The 26,366-nt window shown below is 42.3% G+C and overlaps 1 protein-coding gene and 1 pseudogene across 2 annotated transcripts in view; one reads left to right on the forward strand and one right to left on the reverse strand.

Annotated features, from left to right (window-relative positions):
- Window positions 1-10,378: 10,378 nt before the first annotated feature.
- Window positions 10,379-15,565, forward strand: LOC143903506 (uncharacterized). Its single transcript, XM_077417147.1, has one exon. The coding sequence runs from the start codon at window positions 10,379-10,381 to the stop codon at window positions 15,563-15,565; it is 5,187 nt and encodes a 1,728-aa protein (XP_077273273.1).
- Window positions 15,566-20,382: 4,817 nt separating this feature from the next.
- LOC143903387 (uncharacterized) overlaps window positions 20,383-26,366 on the reverse strand; it is a 42,991-nt pseudogene continuing 37,007 nt past the window's right edge. Inside the window, exons 9-13 of the transcript XR_013258707.1 lie at window positions 22,983-26,320; window positions 22,731-22,911; window positions 22,419-22,668; window positions 22,115-22,332; window positions 20,383-21,119 (exon numbers count right to left, since the gene is read on the reverse strand). The product of XR_013258707.1 is annotated as an uncharacterized LOC143903387 (transcript). The remainder of the gene's footprint in view (window positions 21,120-22,114; window positions 22,333-22,418; window positions 22,669-22,730; window positions 22,912-22,982; window positions 26,321-26,366) is intronic.

Here is a 26,366-nt window from a genome sequence, read left to right on the forward strand (position 1 = left end):
AGCGATGATGATAGTGACAGCGACAAAGTTGCCAACAAAGGTATAGCTTTGTCGGCAATTTTATCGTTGTCACTATCGCCTATTGTGCAAAGGGCTTTACTTCAATTATATGCTATTATTATACTTTGTATTTATGTAAATTTTTTAATGTACCAATTATTTTCTGCTTTAAAGAAAGCATAAACTCTATTTCTACTATCTTTTTTATCTATATAGTTAAGAAAGATTAATTTCTTTTAAAAAAAGGTATATATATATATATATATACCTTAGAAAAATAAACACGATCGTATTGCATATTTCCAAAATCTCCCCTCATATAATAGCGCAACTGCTTCTTCAGCATCATTTAGATATTCTTTTAATACTATAGCTGCATGTTTATATTTCCGCTCTGCTTTCAAACGTTCAACCAGTGTCTTATGAAGTTTGTATAAATTTGCTGGGCTGAAAAAATTAATTCTTATGTATATAGAAGCATATGTAATTAATCCTAACGATGATAGGATAATATTCTTTCATGCATATACGAAAAAAAATTGTATATCTTTACCGTAGTTTCATCTCTTTTGATATTGCGATTATATCCTCTCAATTATCATTTAACATTCTAAATGTTTCTACAACTTTGTCAAGATCGCCACTTCTATAAAACCAGCTTCCACATATTTTCCTTCACTTGACAAAAATTCTCCATAAACTTCAGCCACCTTTTTATACTCTATAGTATTCTTCTCAAACAATTTTATTGCCGCCTGGGGTATAATTTATGACTACGTATCAAATTTAATCATTCCTCAAACTTGAATGATTCAAACGCTATAAACATTGCGAGTTCTAAATCATACATGCCTAATGAAACATCATATAACGTATCGATAGTGACAAAATGCAGTGAACACTTTAACGCTTCATAAGTGGATACGGTAGGATCATGTAACTCTGATCTCTGTGAATCCTCCAACATTTTCACTTGCTTTATTTTACTAAGTGTATTTTCCCAATCCTTGTCTTTGTTAATTTTTCACCAAGCTTATCAATATTGGTTGTATTAAGTTATCCGCAACTTGATATTTCTCCATGGCATCTCTTAATAATTTACAGATCTCGTCTACCTTATTAATTGTATTTTGTTACTTCTAATGTCAGATTTGACAGGGCGATCCACATAACAAAACGCGTACATTGTACGGGTGACATCGACATTTTGTAATTCTGACAAAAACAGATTCAACCAATTTAACTTCTTATGTTGTACAAGATCTTCTAGGAACTTTTTCACATTATCCAGAAATAATTGTGGATCGTGGTCGTATGATAAATTCAAGTTTATACGTTGTTTAGTCATTATAGCAAGTGCCGTCAAATAATCACAGTTATTCAGGTAACATTTTACTATATGCACCGATAATGCCCTTGGCTGTATACATTCTAAATTTCCTCTAGGCAGCTATAAAATTATTTTTGAGTCGTACGGTATCGCCGTTATTATACGAGAACCTTTTTCGAGTCGTCTGATGTAGGTACCTGATGTATCTGTAACGATATATTTGAAGTCAGAAAAATATGCGATATACAAAAAAAAAAAGATTATAAAAAGTATGTATTTACCCGCAAATAAAATCTCGTTCATATTTAAATCCCAGAGCTGGTTAGTTAAATCACGTTTAGCTACTTAATCATTTAGCTGCTTTATATTAACTTCGTTCAATAAGACACAAATCAATGTACATTGCAGTGTCGTAAGAAACAAAAAATCAGAATGTACGTAAAAACTTGTAATATTCTTAGCAATTTCTTTTCCGTCGACCAAGAAACTATTTTCCAGAAGACAGAGCAAGGATAAAATCTTTTGATATCAATTCGTATAACTTCTATCTGATCACACTGTTCGTTTAACGTTATATTTGTCTGTTCAAGTTTTCCGTTTCTTGTGTATTTAAATATTTGATCTCTTACTTTTATGTAAGCTGTATTTGCATCGGGAGAAGAAACTACATGTTCTACTGGATAACCAAAACATAAAGTTTCCTGTAAAAAGATTCAAATTTAGACAGATATTATTTTTATACAAATCTAATGATTCTGGAATACCACATACCTTATTTTCAGACAATCTTTAGAATACATACCATTTAGAGATAAAACACACAAGAGATTATGGTTGTAACTATAGAGAACAACATGATGTTCTCCGTAAACCATAAGAAATGTTGCATGAAGCAATCGTAGTCATCAATTTTTAATGCTTTATCTTTGATAACGTATAGCATGTCACAAGAAATACTACATACGTTTGCAGTTACATATGTCAATGTGGAAGCGTTCCACATTCAGGAACATCCTTTTCCTTTTTCAATAAAATTACAATGTCCATATTGCCAGCAGAGACAGAGATCATTAAACCGTCCTCTTCCATAATTAGTCGTTATAATGCAGACAAAAAAACTTTTCCAAGAAGGCAGACGTATATAACTTTATAACTTAATGTGCCACGTTGATTTTTACGCACAGACTATGAAGAAATTGTTAAATTTGTAAAAGTGCAGCAACCAAGTCATAAGAACGTTTCAACATTGCAATCCTTTGATTTATCTTATACTGATTTCGAGTTTGGTTAGACAAGCTGCAAATTAAAAAATCAATAAATAACATATAAACAGATTACTATATATAAATAATTATAACCACACGCACAATCTAAATATAAACTTAAATATATTAATAAATAAATTACCTTGACAATTTTCCTTCCTTAATCCAGTCCTGATCGTGATAATATTTCTTAGACGGCCGTAGTCGACATGGATTTTGACATATGTAACAAATGTATATTTCTCAGAAACATCCTTTTCCTTTTCAATAAAATTACAATGTCCATGTTGCCAGCAGAGACAGAGATCATTAAACCGTCCTCTTCCATAATTAGTCGTTATAATGCAGACAAAAAAACTTTTCCAAGAAGGCAGACGTATATAACTTTATAACTTAATGTGCCACGTTGATTTCTACGCACAGACAATGAAGAAGTTATTGAATTTGTAAAAGTGCAGCAACCAAGTCATAAGAACGCTTCAACATTGCAATCCTTTGATTTATCTTATACTGATTTCGAGTTAGGTTAGACAAGCTGCAAATTAAAAAATCAATAAATAACATATAAACAGATTACTATATATAAATAATTATAACCACGCGCACAATCTAAATATAAACGTAAATATGTTAATAAATAAATTACCTTGACAATTTTCCTTCCATGATCCAGTCCTGATCGTGATAATATTTCTTAGACGGCCGTAGTCGACATGGATTTTGACATATGTAACAAATGTATATTTCTCAGAAACATCTGTTGAATATGCGCTTTTATCTTTGGGGATTATTGGGATGACGGGAAGCAAGGAGAGACACGCGTATTTAAGTTACGACCGATTCTTTATTCTGCGAGACGTATACACGTGTGTTCTTAGCGCTAGACAGCGGAAGACTGCCTGCGGCCGGGATGTCAACCGGAAGATGAAATACTACAGCGCCTCTGTTACTAGGCGGAGTCAAAATCGGTGTGTTCGGAAAGGCCGGTATTACAGTGTTCTCTCGTCGCGTATTGCACAATGTTCTCAAGTCGCGTATCCTACATTTCCTCCCTCCTTTCACGACGGCGATTCCTTTCCGGTACAAATTTTTGAGGTGCGCGAGTTACGCGAGTTGTCCTTCGAGGTACTGGCAGTGGCGGCGTTCTTTTCCGTTTCCGCGGAGGGCTGGCTGGAGGAGTGTCTGATCCGGAAGAGAGTGTGACACAAGGCGGATCCGAACTGCCGTTTGACAATGATACATAATGTCTCATATCAGACGGATCCGAACTGCTTCCTGATAAGGAGTTTCGTGTTGATGTTGGGGAAGCTGTTGATTTAGCTTCAGAATCCTCATAGAAACGAATCCGGCGAGGGCTGGTGCGACAGGCCCCTTGATTTTGTGAATTGACCCATCGCTGATGATCTTCTTTAATCCAGCGTGGTCTCATCTGGTCTACATGTCGTCTGAATCGTTTACCTTGATAGTCGATCTCATAGTGGAGGTCTCCCAGGCGCGTGACAATTGTACCTGGTATCCACTTATCCATGCGAGGATTGCCTGATAGGAAGTATACCTTTTGGGTAGACTGAAATTCACGGAACGTTGAACCGGCTACAGCTTGCCGCTTCTGCGTGGCCTTCACGTCTACTCCATCTGCCCTGACTAGATCCAGTCTAGTCCGTATAGTGCGTCCTAGGAAAAGTTGTGCTGGAGATTGGCCTGTTGTAGCATGAGGTGCTTTCCTATATTGGCACAAGAATTTGTTAAGATTGTGTTGTAGCGATCCTGGTGTCGTCGCCATAGTCTTTAATGCATCCTTTACTGTCTGGACACAGCGCTCGGCTTGACCATTCGTAGCCGGGTGATACGGTGCTATGAATTTATGAAATTTAACACCGCTTCCTTGAAGAAATGATTTGAATTCACTGGCTGCAAACTGCGGACCATTGTCTGATACGATGGTGACTGAAGCTCCGTAGGCAGCAAACAATTCTTCCATGAAGGCAATCGTTGCTGAGGCAGTCGTCGAGCTGGTAACTTTTACTTCGAGCCACTTGCTATAGGCGTCGACGATAATGAGTAGCATTTTTCCCGCTACGGGTCCAGCGTAGTCAATATGAATTCTTTCCCAAGGACTCTTGGGGTACTCCCAATGATGATTACGGTATCTCGGCGGTTCATGCGCGTTCCTTGCACACTCAGAACACGTTTTGGCTTCTCCCTCGATGTCGGAGTCGATGCCGGGCCAAAAAACAAAGGATCTTGCCAGACCCTTCATTTTAACGATCCCTAAGTGCGCAGTATGTAGTTCCTTCAGTATCGTCTCTCTGAGCACTGGTGGAATGACAACTCGATGCTCTAACACTAAGCAGTTGCTTCCTAGTCTATAATTAGCCTCAGGTGCTTTGTAACCGGAACGAGCTAAGTCTTGACCTGCTTCCAATTGCTGCAGAATCTTTCCCAAGTGTGGGTCTTTACGCGTTTCACGTGCGATTTTCTCAGCGTCCACAGGAAGTTGCTTTATCTGATGTAGCACAAAATGGTCGAATCCATCGTACTCTATCTCTTCTCTCTCTTCTAGTGTAACTTGATGCGTAGCAGTCTTCGTTGGGGACACCGGTATTCTCGAGCAATAATCAGCGTTGATATTTGCCTTCGTTGGTTTAAATATGACATCGAAATCAAAATGTGATAGATAGTCGGCGTAGTTGGCCATGCGACTGATGCAAAGGGTTGGCAACGATTTTTCTGGATGCAGGATCTGCGTCAACGGTTTATGATCCGTTATAATCGTGAAGTGTCGGGCATACAGGTAATAAAAGAACTTTTGAACAGCCCAGACTATTGCCAATGCTTCCTTATCTATTTGCGGATAACGTTGCTCTGTCGCGCTCATCGTTCTGCTTGCGTATGCGATTGGTCGTTCCTGACCGTTGTCGAGTTTGTGAGATAAAACAGCGCCTAATCCTGTCTTGCTGGCGTCTGTTGCGAGTAGTAGTGGTCGCGTTGGATCGTATGGCATCAATACTTGTGGAGAGACTAAGATGTCCTTGATGTCGTCAAATGCTTTCTCAGCCGTTGGAGTCCATTTGAATGGCTTGACGAGTAGCATGTTTCTGAGCGGACGATCCCTTGTTGATAGATCTGGGATAAAAGAGCTGTAATAAGTTGCTTTCCCGAGGAACAATTGCAGTTCATCTGGCGTGCTTGGCTTTGGTGCGCTTCTGATAGCTTGCACGTGTTTCTCCGATTTGTGTATTCCCTGCGAGTCTACTTTGTGTCCTAGAAATTCGATCGCTGATGTCGCGAATACACATTTATCCCTATTAAGATGTAGGCCATGCTCTCTGAGTCTTTGTAGAACTAGATCCAGAATTCTTTGTAGACTTTCGAAATCTGCTGCGTAAAGAACCAGATCATCGAAGAAATTCTTAACGTTTTCGAGACCTTGTAAGACAGCTTCTATTTTACGTTGCCATATAGCGGGGATGCTGGCGGCTCCATGAACTGCTCTGGCTGGGCGGATTAGTCCATGCGTTGGCGTATTGAGCGTTAGTACATGGCTAGATTCTTCATCAAGGACGAGATGGGAATACGCATCCGTAATGTCGAGATGACAGAAGAATTTCGCCCCCTTTAGTTGACTGAATATATGCTCGGTTCTTGGAATAGGGTGCTCGTCTATAATTAAACGAGGATTAACAGTTGGCTTGTAGTTCCCTGTGATGCGTAACTGACCATTTTTCTTGACGACCACGTGCGTCGTAGAAGCCCATTCCGACGATTCTACTCTTTTATAAAAACCCGATGCTATTTTCTTATCTATTTCTGTAGCGTACGCATTCCGGAGTGCGATTGGTATCTCCCTAGCTTTTGCGAATACTGGTGTTGTGCCTGGCTTCAGGTGTAACGATATGGGTGGACCAGTAAGAGTTCCTGCTGTTGGGCTGAAAATATCTTTATATTTTGCTAAAAGTTGATCTAACTGGGCTTTCTGACCTTGCGTTAAACTCGGCGCGGCGGTACTTATCGCATGCACTGTTTCCGGCGCGGAAAAGAGTTTTTTAAAGTCGATTTTGTGTACGAAATGCGAGATCCATTCTCTACCAAATAGCGCGTCAAAAGGACCCTTCACCACAAATAGATTAAGTTCACGAGTGGTTCGTCCGATAGTGACCTTTACGGGAAGGCGGCCGATACACAGAATCTGGTGCCCGGTATAACTAACAAACTGTCTGTTCGTCTTTTTTAATGCGAACCGCGGTTTGATTTTACGCAGCGTATTTACACTCACGATGCCGCACGGTGCGCCCGAATCTACTTCCATTTGTAGCATGTTACCGTCTATGATAACGTCAATCATGTGTTTGCTATGCGCGTTCATCGCGTTCACTCTGTCGATAACTCGAATCGTGTCAATATTTTCGGCTGGCTGCAGCGCCGCTACTGTTCGCGTCTCGGTACGCGGTTCTTTCGATCTACATATTTTCGCGAGATGCCCTTTTTTACTACACGAGTGGCACACGGCGTCACGAAAACGACACTGGCTTCGCGCGTGTTTACCCCCGCAGCCGTTACATATACTACCGTCACCTTGTTCTTTCGAGTCCGGTCGATTCGATGAATCATGGTAACTCGATTGCTGTTTACGTCCCCTCGATGACGAACGCTGACGCGGTAGCTTTTTATCTCTTTTAAACTTGGGCGGACCGTAGCCTAACTTGTGCGTATTTTCTTGAGTCGACGAGCCGGATTCCTTCACTTCATTCGTCGCCTTCCGTGTTGCCTCAAGCGTGCTTGCGATCTCGTAGACCTCCGCGAATGTCGCCGGTTTCTTCGCCACGATTTCGTCGCACATCTCGCGGGATTCCAGCCCATGGAGTAGCTGCTACGTTAGCATCCTGTCCCGAAATTCCCCGTACTCACAATGTGCTGCCCCTTGCCGTAGGCGTAAGGCGAAACTAGCGATCGTTTCCCCGCTTTGCTGGGTGATATGGCGGAATCTGATGCTCTCCGCGTATTTGTTCCGGGCTCTGTCGAAATGTGAGATCAGCGTTGTCTTCACTTCCTCGTACGAGAGGTCTTCCGGCACTCGCGGGCTGACCAAATATTTCAGCGCGTTATTCAGTTCCGCGCCCATGTGGACGCGTGCGTAATTGGCGTGCTGGTTTCCCGGAATTTTGCTGAGCTCGAGCGCCCATTGAAATCTCTCAAAGTAGTCGGCTACTGTCGTGTTATCAGACGAACGGTATTCTGATATCGCGAACGGCGGCGGTCGTTGTTGGATCGTCGTCGTGGGTCCGTTCCCAAACTGTTCGGTGCCCAGATTCGCGACCGATGCTTGGATGGCGTTAGCCATCATGGCGGATATCGCCTGCAGCAGTTCTGGCGAGATATTTGTCGGCGGCTGAGCCATCTTCTCTTGCTGCGATTACACTGGCTTCCGCTAATGCACCTCACTTGCTTGATTCCTCGAATCCCACTTCTGACACCACTGTTGAATATGCGCTTTTATCTTTGGGGATTATTGGGATGACGGGAAGCAAGGAGAGACACGCGTATTTAAGTTACGACCGATTCTTTATTCTGCGAGACGTATACACGTGTGTTCTTAGCGCTAGACAGCGGAAGACTGCCTGCGGCCGGGATGTCAACCGGAAGATGAAATACTACAGCGCCTCTGTTACTAGGCGGAATCAAAATCGGTGTGTTCGGAAAGGCCGGTATTACAGTGTTCTCTCGTCGCGTATTGCACAATGTTCTCAAGTCGCGTATCCTACAACATCCTTTCCCTTTTCAATAAAATTACAATGTCCATGTTGCCAGCAGAAACAGAGATCATTAAACCGTCCTCTTCCATAATTAGTCGTTATAATGCAGACAAAAAAACTTTTCCAAGAAGGCAGACGTATATAACTTTATAACTTAATGTGCCACGTTGATTTTAACGCACAGACAATGAAGAAGTTATTGAATTTGTAAAAGTGCAGCAACCAAGTCATAAGAACGCTTCAACATTGCAATCCTTTGATTTATCTTATACTGATGATTTCGAGTTAGGTTAGACAAGCTGCAAATTAAAAAATCAATAAATAACTTATAAACAGATTACTATATATAAATAATTATAACCACACGCACAATCTAAATATAAACGTAAATATATTAATAAATAAATTACCTTGACAATTTTCCTTCCATGATCCAGTCCTTATCGTGATAATATTTCTTAGACGGCCGTAGTCGACATGGATTTTGACATATGTAACAAATGTATATTTCTCAGAAACATCCTTTTCCTTTTCAATAAAATTACAATGTCCATGTTGCCAGCAGAGACAGAGATCATTAAACCGTCCTCTTCCATAAAACCACATGTGCAATTTATTATTTCTTCTCTCCGAAATTGATCTACTTTTATTAGTTCGCCGTTAATCATCATCATCAACCCTTTGCTCTCTATAATATTATTATTAACCTCCTAACGACACGACGCGAGCTGTCACATCACGATTTCACGACACTCACGACACACACGCACGAAGCTCGCCGCGATCTCCCGCGATCACACTCGGCTTCGACCGGCCAATCACGCACGCGGAAAAGCGGCAACACTACGTGCGAGATATTCGACTCGCAAAGCTCACTTCTCGGTAAACATGACTTTTTTTATTATGGATAGATATAGACTAGAACAACACAAGGGCGCGCGCTACGCGCGCGTTATTTATTCTATTATTTTATTTATAATATATCACTTAAAAGTTTGGAAGTATTATAATTATTTAACACATAAAAATATAAAGTCCATACTTTATTTAATAAAGCAAATCAATTTCTATGGCTTCCGCCAAGAAATCTGGAGATTCATCTTCGTAGCTGACATAGCACACACACACACACACACACATACACATTTTTTGATTATATATATTAGGTCTGCGTTAAAGCAAGTCTGGCCATGGCAATGTCCACATACTGCTGAACATTTTAAACCCAATAAAATACATAAAAAAATAAAATACATAAATTTGGAATACTAAAATTTTTGTACGTGCAATGACCTTTAAAGCTCAGACACAATAAAAAAAACTTATTATAAGTGTTCGCGATCGAACAAAAACTGATTATTTGCTCGCTTTGTCCCGGGGTATGCCTCGCGCACCGAGTCCCCGAGACAAAGGAGCGAGTAAATATAGGCCACCGTGGAACTCTGTTTTTCTGTCCTTCGAATGTATACTAGGAAATATACCGATACTTCTGCGAATTTGGTCGACTTTACTCTGAAAGGCAGAAAAACCGAAATTATTTCAAAACAGCTGATCGGTGGCCGGCCTCGAGTTCAACGTGACGTACGTAAAACTAATTTCTCGAGACGCCGACAGCGGATTGGCTCAGCTGAATTTTCGGCTCGTTACCGGGGGTCCGGAAGATTCGAGAGAATTCGGAGGTCGTGGGTATAAAACTCCGGACCTTCGCGCGCGAGCCCGAAATCGTACGAAAGTTTCTCGGAACGAGCGTGTTAAAGTTACTCGCACTTTCGAGGTCTTATTTTCACGCGCGGGAATAGCCGTCGTTCGTGTGTATTATACACTTGTAAATACTGTACATTCTTGGATTATAGAAATTTCACAAAAGACAACTTTCTACGAATTCCTTCCTTCCTTCCCGCGACTCCTTCGACCATTCGCGCACATTTTATGGTCCTTCGAGCCGGATCTGCTTGACCGGTATTCGTGAATTGTGTGAGTGAGGATCCTGGTGAGCTTCTCGCGCTTCGAGTGACCGCCGGGTAGAAGACATGAGTCGCGAAGTAGAGGGAATCGTCCGCTCCCAAAACGAGCTGTACGGCCGCATTTCGCGCGCGTACGAAAACTTCAAGAAGTCGGGGCCGACGAAGATCACGTTGGGGCTGGCCGAAGCGCGCCTTCAAGCTCTAGAAGCGAACTGGGCGAAATTCGAAGCGCAAAATGACCAATTGCTCCAACAATCGCAGGAGGCTCTCGATAAGCTCGACTACCAGAAGCAAGACTTGCCGGGGGTAGCCGAGGAAGCCTTCCTGCAGCAGAAAGGAGCGTTCTTAGACGCCATCCGCATCCTGAAGGCCAAGGAGAAGAGCACCGCCGAGGCCGCCGGAGCGGCCGGTACAGCGGAGTCGACTCCCCGCACTACTCTGCCTCGTATACAGCTACCGCATTTCTCTGGAAAGTACGAAGATTGGCCTTCATTCCGCGACTTGTTCCTGTCCATTATCGGGAAGGACTCAGATACGACGAAGGTGGAGAAACTCCATTATTTGAAGTCCTGCTTGAAAGGTGAGGCTGACCTTCTTATTCGCAATGTGCCAACGACGGGCGAAAATTATGAGCGCGCGTGGAAAACTCTGAGTGCGTATTACGAAAATAAGCGATTACTAGTGCGCGCGTATCTCGCTAATTTCATCGCCTTACCGAAGATGAAGAGCGAGTCGGCCGTCGAGTTGCGTAAGATCTTCCATAGCATAAAAGCCACGGTCAGCTCATTAGACAGTATCGGTCGGGCGATTAGCCGCAGCGAGGATCTATTCGTCTATCTCGCTGTCGAACTCTTAGATCCGCAATCGCGTCGCGAGTGGGAAAATTCCATAAGTGCCGCGAGCGAGCCTCCGTCGTATATATTGCTCGAACAATTCCTCGATCGCCGGTTACATACGTTGGAGTCGATGCTCCCCGTAAAAGCCGATGGTGCCGCGAACAAGGCGAGCGACGGAACGCAGAAATCGACGCGGAATCACCTCGCTCGAAAGCAGGATGGCAAGGGTGAAGCAAAGCGTGGCCGTTGCTCTCTCTGCCAGAAAGAGCACATACTCATGTTCTGCGACGACTACAAGAAAAAGACGGCCGTCGAGCGGAAGCAATACGTCGACGATAACGGGTTGTGCGTGAATTGCCTCGGGAAGCACAAATTAGATGACTGCGCCGGGAAGAAAAACTGTTACGCGTGTGGGGCGCGCCATCATTCGTCTCTCCACGACGCGTGTCGCGAGCTCGGGGTCGCGAAGACGTCGCACGTAGCAACGGATTCGCCCGTCAAGTCTGTGGCGGTGCTTCTTGCCACCGCTCGCGTCCGCGTAGCCGATCGCCACGGTGCCTGGCACACCGCGCGAGCCTTGATAGACCAAGGCTCGGAATCGTCGATGATTTCGGAGCGACTCGCGCAACAATTGAGACTGCCTCGCGTTCCTGTCGCGGTGAACGTCTTCGGAATCGGCGGGTTGCAAACGGGAGTAGCCCGAGGTCGAGTTGCGATGACGCTGTCCTCGCGGAGCGAGGGACGGGCGTTTACCATGTCCGCTCTCGTGTTCCCGCGGCTCACCGTGTATGCCGGTGGCATCGAAGCCGGAGCGGCTACTTGGCCGCACCTTCGCGGACTAGAATTAGCGGATCCAGAATTTTGCTCTTCAGATCCGATCGATGTACTCCTCGGCGCCGACATTTACGCGTCGATACTCCGTGCGGGGCTCCGGAAGGGAGGACCTCGCGAACCGGTCGCCCAGAACACGACGTTGGGGTGGATCCTCTCGGGAGTGATCGCTGATTCCGTTTCCGGACACGTCGCGTACACTCACCAATGCCGGATCGAGGAAGATCTGGTGAGCGTGGTGCGCCGGTTTTGGGAGCAGGAGGAAGTTCCGTCGAGCGCGGTGGCTCTCACGAAGGAGGAAGCTGAGTGCGAGGAACATTTCGTCCGGACGCATTCGCGACGGCCCGATGGACGCTATGTGGTGCGCCTTCCTCTCATCTCGCCGTTGCCGGACCTCTCCGAAACGCGTCGCGTAGCTGAGCGAGTGCTTCGAAGCATGGAGAGTCGGTTCGCGCGGGATGCCGACCTCCAGACCGCGTACGTGGATTTCATGAAGCAGTATGCCGAGCTGGGGCATATGGTGCCAGTCCGCGGCGACGACTTGATTAGCGCTCGCGTGTGTTACTTGCCGCATCACGGCGTTCTGCGGGAGACGAGCTCTACGACCAAGCTGAGAGTAGTCTTCAATGGCTCAGCTACAGTCCCGTCCGGGGACTCATTGAATCAGCGCCTGATGGTCGGACCCAACCTGTTGCCTGCGCTGACGGACGTTCTTCTACGATGGCGCCGCCATCGATTCGTCTTCGCCACGGACATCGAGAAGATGTACCGGCAGATTGACGTCCATCAGGAGGATGTGGACTTGCTGCGGATTCTCTGGCGGTTCGATCCACGAGAGCCTATACTAGAGTATTGGCTCACCACTGTTACGTACGGCCTGGCCTGCTCTCCACACCAAGCAATTCGTACGATGCACCAGCTTGCCAAGGATGAGAAGCATCGATTTCCGGAGGGAGCAAGCGTCCTGGAGGAGGACACCTACATGGACGACGTGATCTCCGGAGCGAAAACGCTGGCTGCCGCTTTAGAGAAACGGAGACAGTTGGAGCGGATCTGCATGGCGGGCGGCTTCCCGCTGAAAAAGTGGTCCGCCAATGACGAGACTCTCCTGGAGGACGTGCCGGTGGAGGATCGTTTACTGAAGGAGCCTCGAGGATGGCAGCCGGGTGAGAGCCATCTGACCTTGGGCCTGCGGTGGCATCCGCACGACGATCAATTCTCGTATGCGACCCAGCTGATCCGGACAGAAACGTTCACAAAACGAACGGTCCTCTCGCTGACAGCAAGACTATTCGACCCACTGGGGTGGCTCGCCCCGGCCACGGTGCGCGCGAAGATCCTTTTCCAGTCCACGTGGTTGCTGGGGATTGAGTGGGACGAGCCGCTCCCGGAAGAAGATGTGCAAAACTGGAGAGCATTCCAGTCTGATCTGCCCTCCCTGGAAGCCATCCGCGTTCCGCGCTGGCTGACGAGCGGAGACGAGGGCTGCCGGCTGGAGCTCCATGGCTTTGCTGACGCCTCGGAGCGAGCCTATGCCGCCGTCATCTATTTGCGAGTCGAGAGAGGAGACGGAGAAGTGGAAGTGAGGCTGCTCGAGGCAAAAACGAAGGTTGCACCGCTGAAACAGGTGACCTTGCCGCGTTTGGAGCTGAGCGCCGCGACCTTGCTTGTGCGACTAATGGCTCACGTTCAGCGAGTCCTCGAAGCGAGGAATGTCCCCTCGCATCTGTGGTCGGACGCCAAGGTTGTGCTGGGCTGGATCCGCGGACATCCATCGGCCTGGAAAACCTATGTAGCCAATAGGGTAAGCGAAATCCAGACGACGCTGCCTGACGCAATCTGGCACCACGTTCCCGGGCGAGAGAACCCCGCCGATTGCGCTTCGCGCGGCATATCCTCAACAGAGCTGGTAAACCACCCGCTCTGGTGGCGCGGCCCATCCTGGCTAAGGACCGAATCCGGCCCGTGGACCGCCCTTCCGGAAACCGAGCTTCCTGCTAGCCTGCCGGATCGGCGAACGGCTGTGCACGCAACGGCCACGCCCACGGAGAAGATCGACGAGCCCTCAGAGTTGACGGGATGTTCCTCCCTGACACGACTGTTACGACGGACGGCCTGGTGCCGTCGCTGGCTGCGGCGATTGCCCCGGCAGAGGACCGTCGCTGACTCTCAAATCGATTTCGAAGCCCCGCTCGTACTCCGGTTTTCCGAGCTCGATGACGCCCGGCGTGGCTGGATCCGAGTGGTGCAAGAAGCAGCATTTAGCGGGGAGCTGAGAGCGATTTCAAAGGGCGAGCAGCTGCCGGCACGCAGTAGCCTCGCTAAGCTAAACCCGCTTCGAGACGAGCAAGGGATCCTGCGAGTGGGAGGGCGACTCCGGCACGCCCCCCTAGCTCCCGACGCAAAGCACCCGATGATCCTGCCGAGTGAGTCACATTTCACGCGGCTCGTCATCGATGCTCACCATCGACGGACGCTGCACGGAGGTGTGCAAATGACGCTGAGTTCCATCCGGCAGGAGTTTTGGATACCCCGAGGTCGCTCACTTGTAAAGGGCTGCATCCACCGCTGCTTAATCTGTCTGCGATGGCGGGCGGCCTCGCCGCAGCCGCTCATGGGGGACCTGCCGCCGCCCAGGGTGACCCCATCTCGCCCGTTTCTTAACACGGGCATCGACTATGCCGGTCCAGTATGGCTGCGGACGTCCAAAGGCCGAGGACACCACGCAGCCAAAGCGTTTATTACTGTCTTTATTTGTTTGAGTTCCAGAGCCGTTCATTTAGATGTAGCGTCGGACTACTCCGCGGAGGCGTTCCTGGCCGCCCTACGCCGATTCGTCGCCCGCCGAGGCCTGTGTCGCGCGCTTTATAGCGATTGCGGGACGAACTTCGTCGGAGCCGACGCTCAGCTGAAAGCCTTGTTCTCCGCTAGCGACCAGGAAGGCCGACGAATCGCAGCACGCGTCGCAGAAGAGAGCATACAGTGGCATTTCAACCCTCCGGCGGCGCCTAACTTCGGCGGAATTTGGGAGGCCGCCGTGAAATCAATGAAGTTGCACTTGAGGCGGGTCATAGGCGAAACGAAACTAACGTACGAGGAGATGGCCACCGTCCTTGCGCAAGTCGAAGCGTGCTTGAACTCACGCCCGCTCCAAGCCCTATCAGATGACCCGGAGGACTTAACCGCGCTGACGCCGGGCCACTTCCTCATCGGCTCAGCACTCAAAGCAGTACCCGAGCCGTCTCTAGCCGAGGAGTCAACGAGCCGTCTCTCCCGGTGGCAGCTGCTGCAAAGAATTCGGGATCAATTCTGGGACCGGTGGTCAAAGGAATATCTCCACACGCTGGCGCACCGGCCAAAATGGGTCAAAGCTAGCGAGGAAATTCAGGTCGGCCGATTGTGCCTCCTGAGGAGCGAAACGACCCCACCGACGAAATGGCCTCTAGCGAGAATCGAGGAGCTGCACCCCGGGGGAGACGGCCACGTCCGCGTGGTCTCCGTTCGAACGGCTACCTCGCGCTTTACCCGGCCCGTGAGTAAGCTCGTTCTCCTCCCCGTGAGCGCCGCGTCTGATGACGTCCGCTAAGTACATCCCCGGTACATACTAACGGTCAAATTTAATTTTTCCTTAATAATTTGCGTAGCTTTGTACAAAATATTGCCTTGTAAAATTATCGTTAATATTGTGCTCAGTGTGAGCTCGCCGATAGCGAGAAGCGTAAAGTCTAAACGTACATAATATCCCCTCGCCTGTGTTGCGAGACGTACTTGCGTTCCATCGCGTGCTATTCGGCCAAGCGCGTCCACGTTCTCGGCGCGTGTTCGGTTGCGACGTTACCACAGTATCATTCGTAGGTTGCACCATACGAGGCGGGCGGAATGTTCGCGATCGAACAAAAACTGATTATTTGCTCGCTCTGTCCCGGGGTATGCCTCGCGCACCGAGTCCCCGAGACAAAGGAGCGAGTAAATATAGGCCACCGTGGAACTCTGTTTTTCTGTCCTTCGAATGTATACTAGGAAATATACCGATACTTCTGCGAATTTGGTCGACTTTACTCTGAAGGGCAGAAAAACCGAAATTATTTCAAAACAGCTGATCGGTGGCCGGCCTCGAGTTCAACGTGACGTACGTAAAACTAATTTCTCGAGACGCCGACAGCGGATTGGCTCAGCTGAATTTTCGGCTCGTTACCGGGGGTCCGGAAGATTCGAGAGAATTCGGAGGTCGTGGGTATAAAACTCCGGACCTTCGCGCGCGAGCCCGAAATCGTACGAAAGTTTCTCGGAACGAGCGTGTTAAAGTTACTCGCACTTTCGAGGTCTTATTTTCACGCGCGGGAATAGCCGTCGTTCGTGTGTATTATACCCTTGTAAATACTGTACATTCTTGGATTATAGAAATTTCACAAAAGAAAACTTTCTACGAATTAATTCCTTCCTTCCCGCGACTCCTTCGACCATTCGCGCACAATAAGAATAAGATAAAGGCATAAAAAAATGCATCTCACTTCAGTACCCGTATACATTAAAGAGATCCAACATATGCCTTCTTCCTTATTTCTTTATTTTATTCTTTATTTTTCTCATTATGTCTGAGCTCCAAAGGCCATTGCACGTACAAAAATTTTAATAGTAATCGCAAGACAGTAAAAAAACTAACCAATCATAATCAATAATTTTTCTTGCGGTCAAAGAATAATTGATTGTGATTGGTCAATTTTTTTACGGCCTTGCGATTACTACTAAAATTTTTGTACATGCAATGGCCTTTAGAATATTACATATATAATTTTGACATATGCATACTCGCCATATATGGAATAATAAATATTTAAAAAACATACATGTGACGTTGTAGCACGTAATTAAAATAAAAGTAATAAAAATTCATACATATATATTACAAATATGTTTTGTAATTTTATTATTTTTGTACGAGTAACTACATTTAATGAGCAATAATAATTAATCATTATATATGTGTGTACATAATATAACTTTTAAGGTTTGTGCTGTTCATTATAATGTTGTTGTTCGTACAAAAATCATAAAATTACATAGTAACATATTTGTAATATACGTAATTCGTCACTCGTCAATTTATTACAGTACCAGTATAAATTTCTTATTATCTTATTATATAATTTATCCATACATTTATACATTTTTTTATTTATTTTTATAATACAAGTTTTCTCATTTTGTTACTGTATAATTGTTTATTACTTTTATTTTAATTACATGTCACAATGTCATTTGTATGTTTATAAAATATTTTTTATTTCATATACGACTAGTACGCATATGTCAAAACACGCGCTTATGGAGTTTCGGTTAACCTAGAGATCCTAAAGCGGGGAGCACGCACACTTCTGCACAGCGCATAATGCGTAAGCATAAGAAATCTGATTGGTCTATTTCCTTATGCACATGTGTATGGATCAATCAATTTTCTTATGCTTACGCATTATGCGTTGTACAGAAGTGTGTGCTCCCCGCTTAAGGATCTATCCAGACAAACTTGCATAAGTACATAAACATATGCATATGAAAATGGATTGGTCTATTTCCTTATGCACATGTATATAAACAAATCAATTTTCTTATGCTTATGTTTATGAACTATGCAAGTTTGTCTGGATAGATCTTAAGTGCTGGTCTACAACCTTGCTTTAAAGAATATTTAAGCTCTAAGCCCGTAAGAAATTGACCAATCACAATCGAACTTTTGTCTACCGGTACTGCTACTGATTGGTGATCTGAATCTAGCTTACACCTCACCTCCAATCTTGTCACTCTTTCACAAGCTTTTCTCCTATTACGTAATTGATCACTGTTTCCCCCTTTCCTCCTGTAAAAGTCACCTTCTTCTCCTCATCTCCCTCCTTTGTTCCGTTCATAATTTCCCACTTTTCCTCTTCCACCCATCTAATCAGCCCTTTCCCCTACCTATTTATCATTTTATCTTTCGATTTTCTTTCAACTCCCTCTTCTTCATTTTTTAGCGCTCCTTTCACCCCTGTTCTCGCATTGAAATCGCTCCCCACTATCCACTTCTCCTCTCTCCTGACCTCCTCTTTTACCGATTTTATCTTACCCATTACATTGTCCAAGTTGCCGCTTACGTAAACTGTTGCTAATCTCCATTTTCCTTCTTTCATCTTACTTCTCTAATCATTAAACCCTCCTCCTCCACCCATTCTTCTTCCTCTTCTAACTCTTTTCTGACTCCCATCATTATTCCACTTATTGTTCTTCATTTTCTTCTAACTCTTTCTTTCTTTACACCCTGTATACTCCAGTTAAACTCCTTTGGCACCTTATTCTTCATCTTCTCCCATTTCTCCTGTTCCAGCCACGTCTCCACTAACCTCACGACATCCCACTCTTTTATCTGTTCCCAAAACCCTTCCTGTTTTCCCTTCATTCCCGCTACATTCCAAAAACCTATCTTTAGGATTTCTTCCTGTTTTTTCTTTCCTTCCTTCTTTCTTCTCTTTTTCTCCCCTTTTTTTCCTCTTTTTCACTCATTTTTACTTTCCCCACTTTACCCTCTTTGATTTCTTTTTCCCCTCCCACAACCTTCACCACACTCCCTTTTTTCCTACTCTCCCTCTCCTCCCTCTTTTCTCTACCCTCCTTTCCCATCGTTTTTCCTCCCTCCTCACTACCTTTACATTTTATTTTTCCGTTTCCCTCTTTTCCACTCTTTCTCTCTTTCTCTATTTTTTTTTCTCCCCCTCCTTTTTCTTGTTCTTTCTGCCAGGACTTTTTTCCTCATCCCAACTCCACCACTTCACCTCTATCCAAATTTTATCGTACTTTATCCAATCTTCTTCTATTCCTTCTATCCCACCTATTGCTCTTCCTCATCTTTCAAATCTTTCTTTCTTTGCACCCTGTATCCTCCAGTTGAACTCCTTTGGCACGCTATTCTTCATCTTCTCCCATTCCTCCTGTTTCAGTCACGTTTCTACAAACCCCACGACATCCCATTTTTTTATCCTTTCCCAAACCCTTCCTGTTTTCCCTTCACTCCCGCTACATTTCAAAAGCCTATCTTTAAGCTTCCTTGCTGTCCCTTCCCCTCTTTTTCTCTCCTATATTCATTTCTTCCCCCTCCCCCTCTTTTTTCTCTTTTTCACTTTTTTTACATTCCACACTTTACTCTGTCTGACACCTTTCCTCCTTTTCCTTAGCCTCACCACACTCTTTTTTTCCCTAACTCTCCCTCCCCTCCCATCGTTTCTCCTCCCTCCTCACTACCTTTCTATTTCATTTTTCCGTCTCCATCTCTTCTACTTTTTTTCTTCTTTTCTGTTCCTCTTTCTCCCCCCTTTTTTTCTTGCTCTTCTCTCTCTCATTTCCTCTTCCATCTATCAGGACTTCTTTTTCCTCATCCCAACTCCACCACTTCCCCTCTATCCAAATCTTTCCGTACTTTACCCAATCTCTCCTATTCCTTTTCTCCTTCTCAGCTATCCTCTCTAGGTTTCATTGCATTTTTCTTTCCTTCAAGGTCATGTCATTCTCTATTCTTTCCATACTCCCTTTCAACACGTTCTTCTTCTGCATTACCTCTCTTTTCCTTACTCTATATTTTAACCTAACTAAAATTATCTTCTCTTTCTCCGTCTTTTTTCCTATCTCTTTTACTTTTTTCATTCCTCCCTCCTCCTCCATCTCTAGCCATAGCTTCTCTACCGTTTTCTTTTGCCTTCACTCTTCTACCTCCACCCCTTTCACTACTACATTGTTCCTTCTTCCGTCTCTCTCTTCTAACTCTCTCCACCTTTTTAGCTCTCTTACCTACGCTTCCATTGCTTTATCTCTTTTTCGTATTTTCCACTTTCCTTCCTCTTTCACTTCTCCCTGCCCTCCCTTCGTTCCTTCCATCTGTCTCCCTCTCTATACTCTCCAGTCTTCCTCTCAACTCTCCTATCTCCTTCTTCTTCTTTTTCTCTTCTTTATTTTCTGTAACTTTCGTAACTTAAGCACGAGATATAAAACCCATGAATTTTTGAACGTATACACTACCGCTCATTAATTTCAATATACCCCTATTATTGCTAATTTCTCTGTAAAGGATGGACATGATACGTGTTTTTTACAGAAATGAATACATTTGCTGTTATAAACACTTTCAACACTTGCATTGCATTTTTACATATTATTTATATAAAAATGCAATGCATGCAAATGAAATGTTTATAACAGCAAGTGTATTAATTCTGTGCAAAACATGTATCATGATGTTCATCTTTTACAGAGAAATCAACGAATCTGTTATTCACTTAAAATGATACACCCTGTATATTAAAATTAATGTGAGGGGTAGTGTATATAAAGAAGTTAACTAATATATACATTTAAATATATTTGCAATATAATAAATATTTTTATAATATATTATACATTTCTCTATATTGTTCCTTCTCTTCTCTCCTTCTTTCTTCTTTTTCTATCTCTATATCTTTCTCTCGTCTTAAAATACTTTTTACTTTTTTATAAACAGCTTAAGGTATCGATACAATAAATGATACCATAAAAGCTACATTTGGATGGAACGATAACAATTTACACACTTTACCTCTATAATTATGTTAAAATCATCAGATGTACTGCAATATAATCGTCATATTTTTTTTACAAAGAAACACTAACGCAAATTATTCGGATATTGTCACTAAAAAATTAGATGAAGATAGTTTGTAATCATACAAAGATACTGTTTGGGTAATGTACACATCTTTTTAATTCACATATCTCTCATTTACTACCGATCATAATTTCATAATGATGCATTTGCAATGAAATAGATACGTTAGCAACATTCAAAACCATCGACTGGAAAAAGCATTCCTCTTGGTCTATTCGTTGTGACGCATAAAATCGTATAATTTCTACACTCAGCAGCGGATTCACTTCAATTGATGCTATTTTAAGACAGAGCTCAATTCAAAGAATCCTCGTTGTTATTAAATATGCTTACAAAGCTTGTGAATAGCGCTAATTTCCCTGCCATGCGCATATCTTTCTTTTTCGTGGCTGTATCCTGATTAGGCATCATCTTGTCCGCAATATGCTTATAGATTTTTCCATTCAGCATTAACTTAAAAAATAAAATGCCGTCGTACCTGAAATCGTTATATATATAATTGTCTTGGTATTATAATCAATTTTATAATAAGTGTTTCCTCTCCGATAGCATAAGCACAATTAATTTTAGAAAATCTAAATTATTTTATTTTTTTTTAAATCTAAAAATTTTAAAAATCAAGTTTTTTTCAAATAATAGACAACTTGAATTAATTATAATTAATGTTTATAAGAACAATTTTATATTACTATTAAACGGAATGTTTATAGCACTAATTACACTTACATTTCCTGATTAGAGCTTATTATGGCATGTTGTATTTTCCAAATTTTACTTCCAAAACATAGAAAATACCTTCCAGCCTGTGACACCACGTATACGCTAACAAACCTGCACGGTATCGTTTTCAGAATGCAGTGTGACCTTTAGGATGTCAAGCTCGACGTGTGCGAACTTCATATGACCAATGAAAATGAACAACGCAACGTAGTTGCTCAGCCACTGTACCGTTAACCAGAGCTTTTTTAGGCTTATATTGCTCTGCTGCATACGAGGAGGACGAGACTGATGTTCTCTTTGGCCTTTAGGTCCCTGCGAACTGTTGTTAAACATGAATTCGTTACAGTAATAATGTAGATATTCACATTAATAAGAAAATATTCAAAACATTTAATGTTTTGTTCAATTGTATTATGTATGCACTTAATTATAGACATACGTTATACATCTTCGGTTCCAGCGGGAGAAACCAAACGTATGTTAAATAATTACGACAAAATAATGTAAATATCTATACATTATTACTGTAAGGAATTCATGTTTAACAACAGTTCGCAAGGACCTACAAGCCAAAGAGAACATTGGTCTCGTCCTCTTCGTATGCAACAGAGCAATAAGCCTAAAGAAGGTCTAATTCACGGTACAGTGGCTGAGCAACTACGTTGCATTGTCGCCAATCGCAAATCGCTACTAACGTTGCTACATTACATCTGATGAAAGCTATTAACTCCCAGCACGTAACATGATACATACCGACAGAAAGTTCCTTCAACATCGCACCAATATTAATTTCTGCGTCCTTAGCGAACATCTTCGGTTTCTCGAAAGGAATAGCCACGTCACTTTTAATGGTTTCCCACTTTCCTTTGCCATTATCTTCGTCACGTTTTTTTCCTCGTTCTTTTTCTTTGCGTTTTTTACGTTGCTTTTTCCTCTTCGCTTTATCCTCGTCCTCCTCCTAGGCTATAGCCCTATGTAAAAAAAACATTATGGTGTTATATAATATATTATGCTTCTTGTTATCGGCGTTTTAAATATAAAATATTTTGCGTCTTACCTGTTATCAGAACGGCGAGACCTTCAGCGTAAAATCGACAATACATCGCCCCCAAGCATCCATACATGGAATTGGCTGTGAGGTTCAACGCCATTTGCCTGATATGATAATCCATTTTCTGTTCCGGCAATAGATTCGGCGCTTTCGATCATGAGTTGCTTGATCTGCTGTCTGCTTTTGACTAATTTGTGACTCTCCGTCGGGATCATACCTGACTCCAGATTTAACTCGAGAATATTTAATTGCTGCACTGTATAAATTATGTTTTAGTTCAGATATTTACTTCATGTTGTTTGCATATAAGAAAATTACCTCGGCGTCAGCATACCCCGCACCGGGCACGGTGGTAAAACACAAATTGTACACTTGTATAATACTCGGATTAATACATCTTGTATAATACCAGAAATTGAAGTCCATCAGCAGTCCCAGCTTGTCATAGAAACCTTTCTTCGGATCAAGTGCGAGACCTCCAGCATACGCCGCAGCTTTCCTACGCGAGCCATCTAACATATATCTAGTTTCTTAATAACGACAATATATAAAAATATATTCAGATCTCACCTTTATCGAGGTTAATATTAATAATAATATTAACCTCGCGACACGACGCGGGTCGATTAACCTCGCGACACGACGCGAGCTGTCACATCATGACACACACGACGCACTACACGCACGAAACTCGCCACACTCCGCGATGACAGTCCCTCATACGGGATGAAGCAAGCTCGCGGCGCGGCAATCAATCGAGATAGCCAATCGGCATCGCGGAAAAGAGGCTTCAATTTTACGATACAAACGAAATTCACTCAAGTAACACGCCTTTTTTAAAAGTGGACTAGCACGCACGCGCGCTACGCGCGCGCTTCAAACTTTTTTCGTTTTATTTCACCTTAAAACACTCATCCCACATCACCATTTCTCTCCGTTAAAATGTATTCCCTTTCTCATCCATTGTACCAATGTCCATTCGCCACCTCTCGTTTCTTATTTTCTCTCCGCTCACTTCACATATCTGTCTCTCCCATATTTTGTTTTCTTCTTTCTTTTTACTTCTCGCATAAGACTTATCACACTTCGCTTTATCGGCTCTCATTTTTCTTTTTTTTTCCTTACACTTCACATTCGTTATCCCCTCTGCTTTACTTCTCCCATACTTCCTTTTTCTTCACTAATTATATACCTCCTTCCATTTTTTCAATATTTCCACCATCACCTCTAATTTTCTTTATTTTTTACTTTATTTACTGAAAGATAATCTATCACATACTCGTTCTTTGTTACTAATTTTTCTTATTTATCGAAAGATAATCTATTACATACTTTTCGCATTCTTTATCCCACTATACCTCCTTTTGCTTTTCCTTCTCCCGCTCTTCCTTTTTTCCCTATTCTTTTAATCTTTTCCACCACCATCTTTTTTTTTATTTTTAATTATTATTTTACCATCCCTAATATTTTGTTTTTATTTATATTTATATTTATCTGTTTATTTATTTATTTACTTATTTTTTTTTATTTCTTTGTTTTTCTTTATTTCTTTATTTATCGAACTCGCCGACATCTTAATGAACCAACCACTCTCGCGTGGAAAAGTGATAGTAATAATATATATCGACAGCGCGATACATCGACTCAAGACACATCAACTTCTCGATCAAAATTAATTTTTTTAAGTTTTATTTCTTTTCTTCTTCTTCTCTTTACTTTATAAAAACATTGATTGTAAAAAAAATCTAAGAATTGTACACAGCAAATAAATTTCTTTATAATTTTATTATAATTATAATTATTATTGAAATAATTCTAAATTATAGCATTAATTATATATATTATTACTTAAAAAATAAATTCCATGATCCATTTTTTAGCACATTAAATTAGGAAAACTTAGAAAAAATTACAGTTAATATCAATTTTTTTTAAGTTATTACATTAATTCTTTCTACATTTTTCATTTATATTATAAATATCGTTGTGAATGACGTAAATATTATAAATAGTTTGCAAAAAAATGGAGGTATTAATTACGAAAAACCATCGATACGTGTTGCGAAATTAATATTTTTCAAAAGTGTACTTTGACGAAACGTGAAGCTTTTATAATATATGTATATAAATGAGTTCATGATTGCCATTGGCGGACCTTATCATTATTAAAGCTACAACTCATCTATCGTAACGCTTTGATCGTGCAGGTTATAAGCAATGAAGCCGTCGTAAACTGTATATCTATATATAATATATCTATATTATCTATAAACACATTTTTTTTTCACATGTCGAGAAAACTGACAAGTTAAGTTATGTTGTAACGCCAAACAAGCGTCGTAATCGTAAAGAGTTCAAGCTGAATCAACTCATACGATGAGCTTACGATAGCGATTACGACAAGCGTTACGATCGTTTACGATGAACATTACGATAGATGTAGTTGTAGCTTAAGACATAGTTGTTACACATTACTTTTTTAGTACAGTGGAACAACTATATAACAATGATCATATCTAGTACAATATTTTATATATACAATATAATAAAAAAAATGGTATAAATTAGAAATTAGAAATTAGCATATTGCTTAATCAACATTTAAAGACGCACACAAAGCTCCTCTTATGAGGAAGCTTGTATTTTATTTGATGCAATTATTATTTATTATTTTGGTTTCCTCATAGAGGATGCTTATTTGTGTGCGTCTTTAAATGTTGATTAAGCAATGTGCTAATTTCTAATTTCCTCTCTTTGAAATGATGAGGAAGCAACGTGCAAATTTCTAATTTGTACCATTTTTTTTTAAATAATCTGTCGGAAAATAGAAAAGAACGTTCTTTGAACTTTTACTAATGAAAGATTATTGTATAGTATCAATACACTGTAATTTTCTAATTATATTTAATTTAGTCTTTTCTACCCCCCTATTTTATATATAATTCATTAAGAGAGATTTGGTTTATTACTTCATGAGATACAAATTTTTAAATAATCAGGGAATGCGTACAAACATAAAAACTTTACAAAATTAGATCTAATCAACCAAATCTTAATGAGTTATATATGGAATTTGAAACAGACCAATATCTCAAAATTTGCGGAAGTTACAGCGAAAATAAACATTTCTCAAAAATTCAAAAACATTTTTTAAATAACCCCTTTACTGATCTTCATTAAATTCAACCCTAATTTCCTTTACATGACTCTATCATTAAAAAAAAAATCATCTCGATATCTCAAAATTTGCGGAAGTTACAGCGAAAATAGACATTTCTAAAAAAATTTGAAAATTAAAAAAAAAAGAAACCCTTTACTGATTGTCACCAAATACAATCTCATCCTTTCTTACATGATGCTCTATCGTTTAAAAAAATGCATCATTTTACATTTTACGAAAGTTAGAGCATCCACGGACATCAAATCTGTACATACACACATACACACACACACACACACACACACAGACACTTTTTAAAAATACAATTTCTTGACGTTTTAGAACATTTTGAACACATTAGCAGCGGCAACTCCAAAAATTTTTTTTTCATGAAAACAAAGTTTCCTCTATGAGGAAACAAAAAAAAACATTATCGAGAACTACTCGAGCTGGATCTTGTGTAACGATGACGGTGTACGTCAATATCGAGGATTTCCTGATGGGTTCCGCGACCGAGTTTTTATTCTGCGCTGTGGTGATTGCGAGCTTCTACGACGATTCATGAACGGCAAACATCTACGACATCTGCGATAACGTGGCGGGGTGTTCTTATCACTAACCACCCCATCGTGGTGGCCTGCGTTTCCCATATCCGGTGACATGCGTCGCATTGGCAATAGTCGGGGTTTTGGTAATAATACTGGAGCAACCGTTATTTCTTGGCCATCTATATATATATTTTTTTGTCCTGTAAATAGACAAGATACGTTAACATGATCATAAAATAGTCTATT

The sequence above is a fragment of the Temnothorax americanus genome, unplaced genomic scaffold (assembly GCF_048541705.1).
Source record: "Temnothorax americanus isolate GAGA-0224 unplaced genomic scaffold, ASM4854170v1 Scaffold105, whole genome shotgun sequence".
NCBI lineage: Eukaryota > Metazoa > Arthropoda > Insecta > Hymenoptera > Formicidae > Temnothorax > Temnothorax americanus.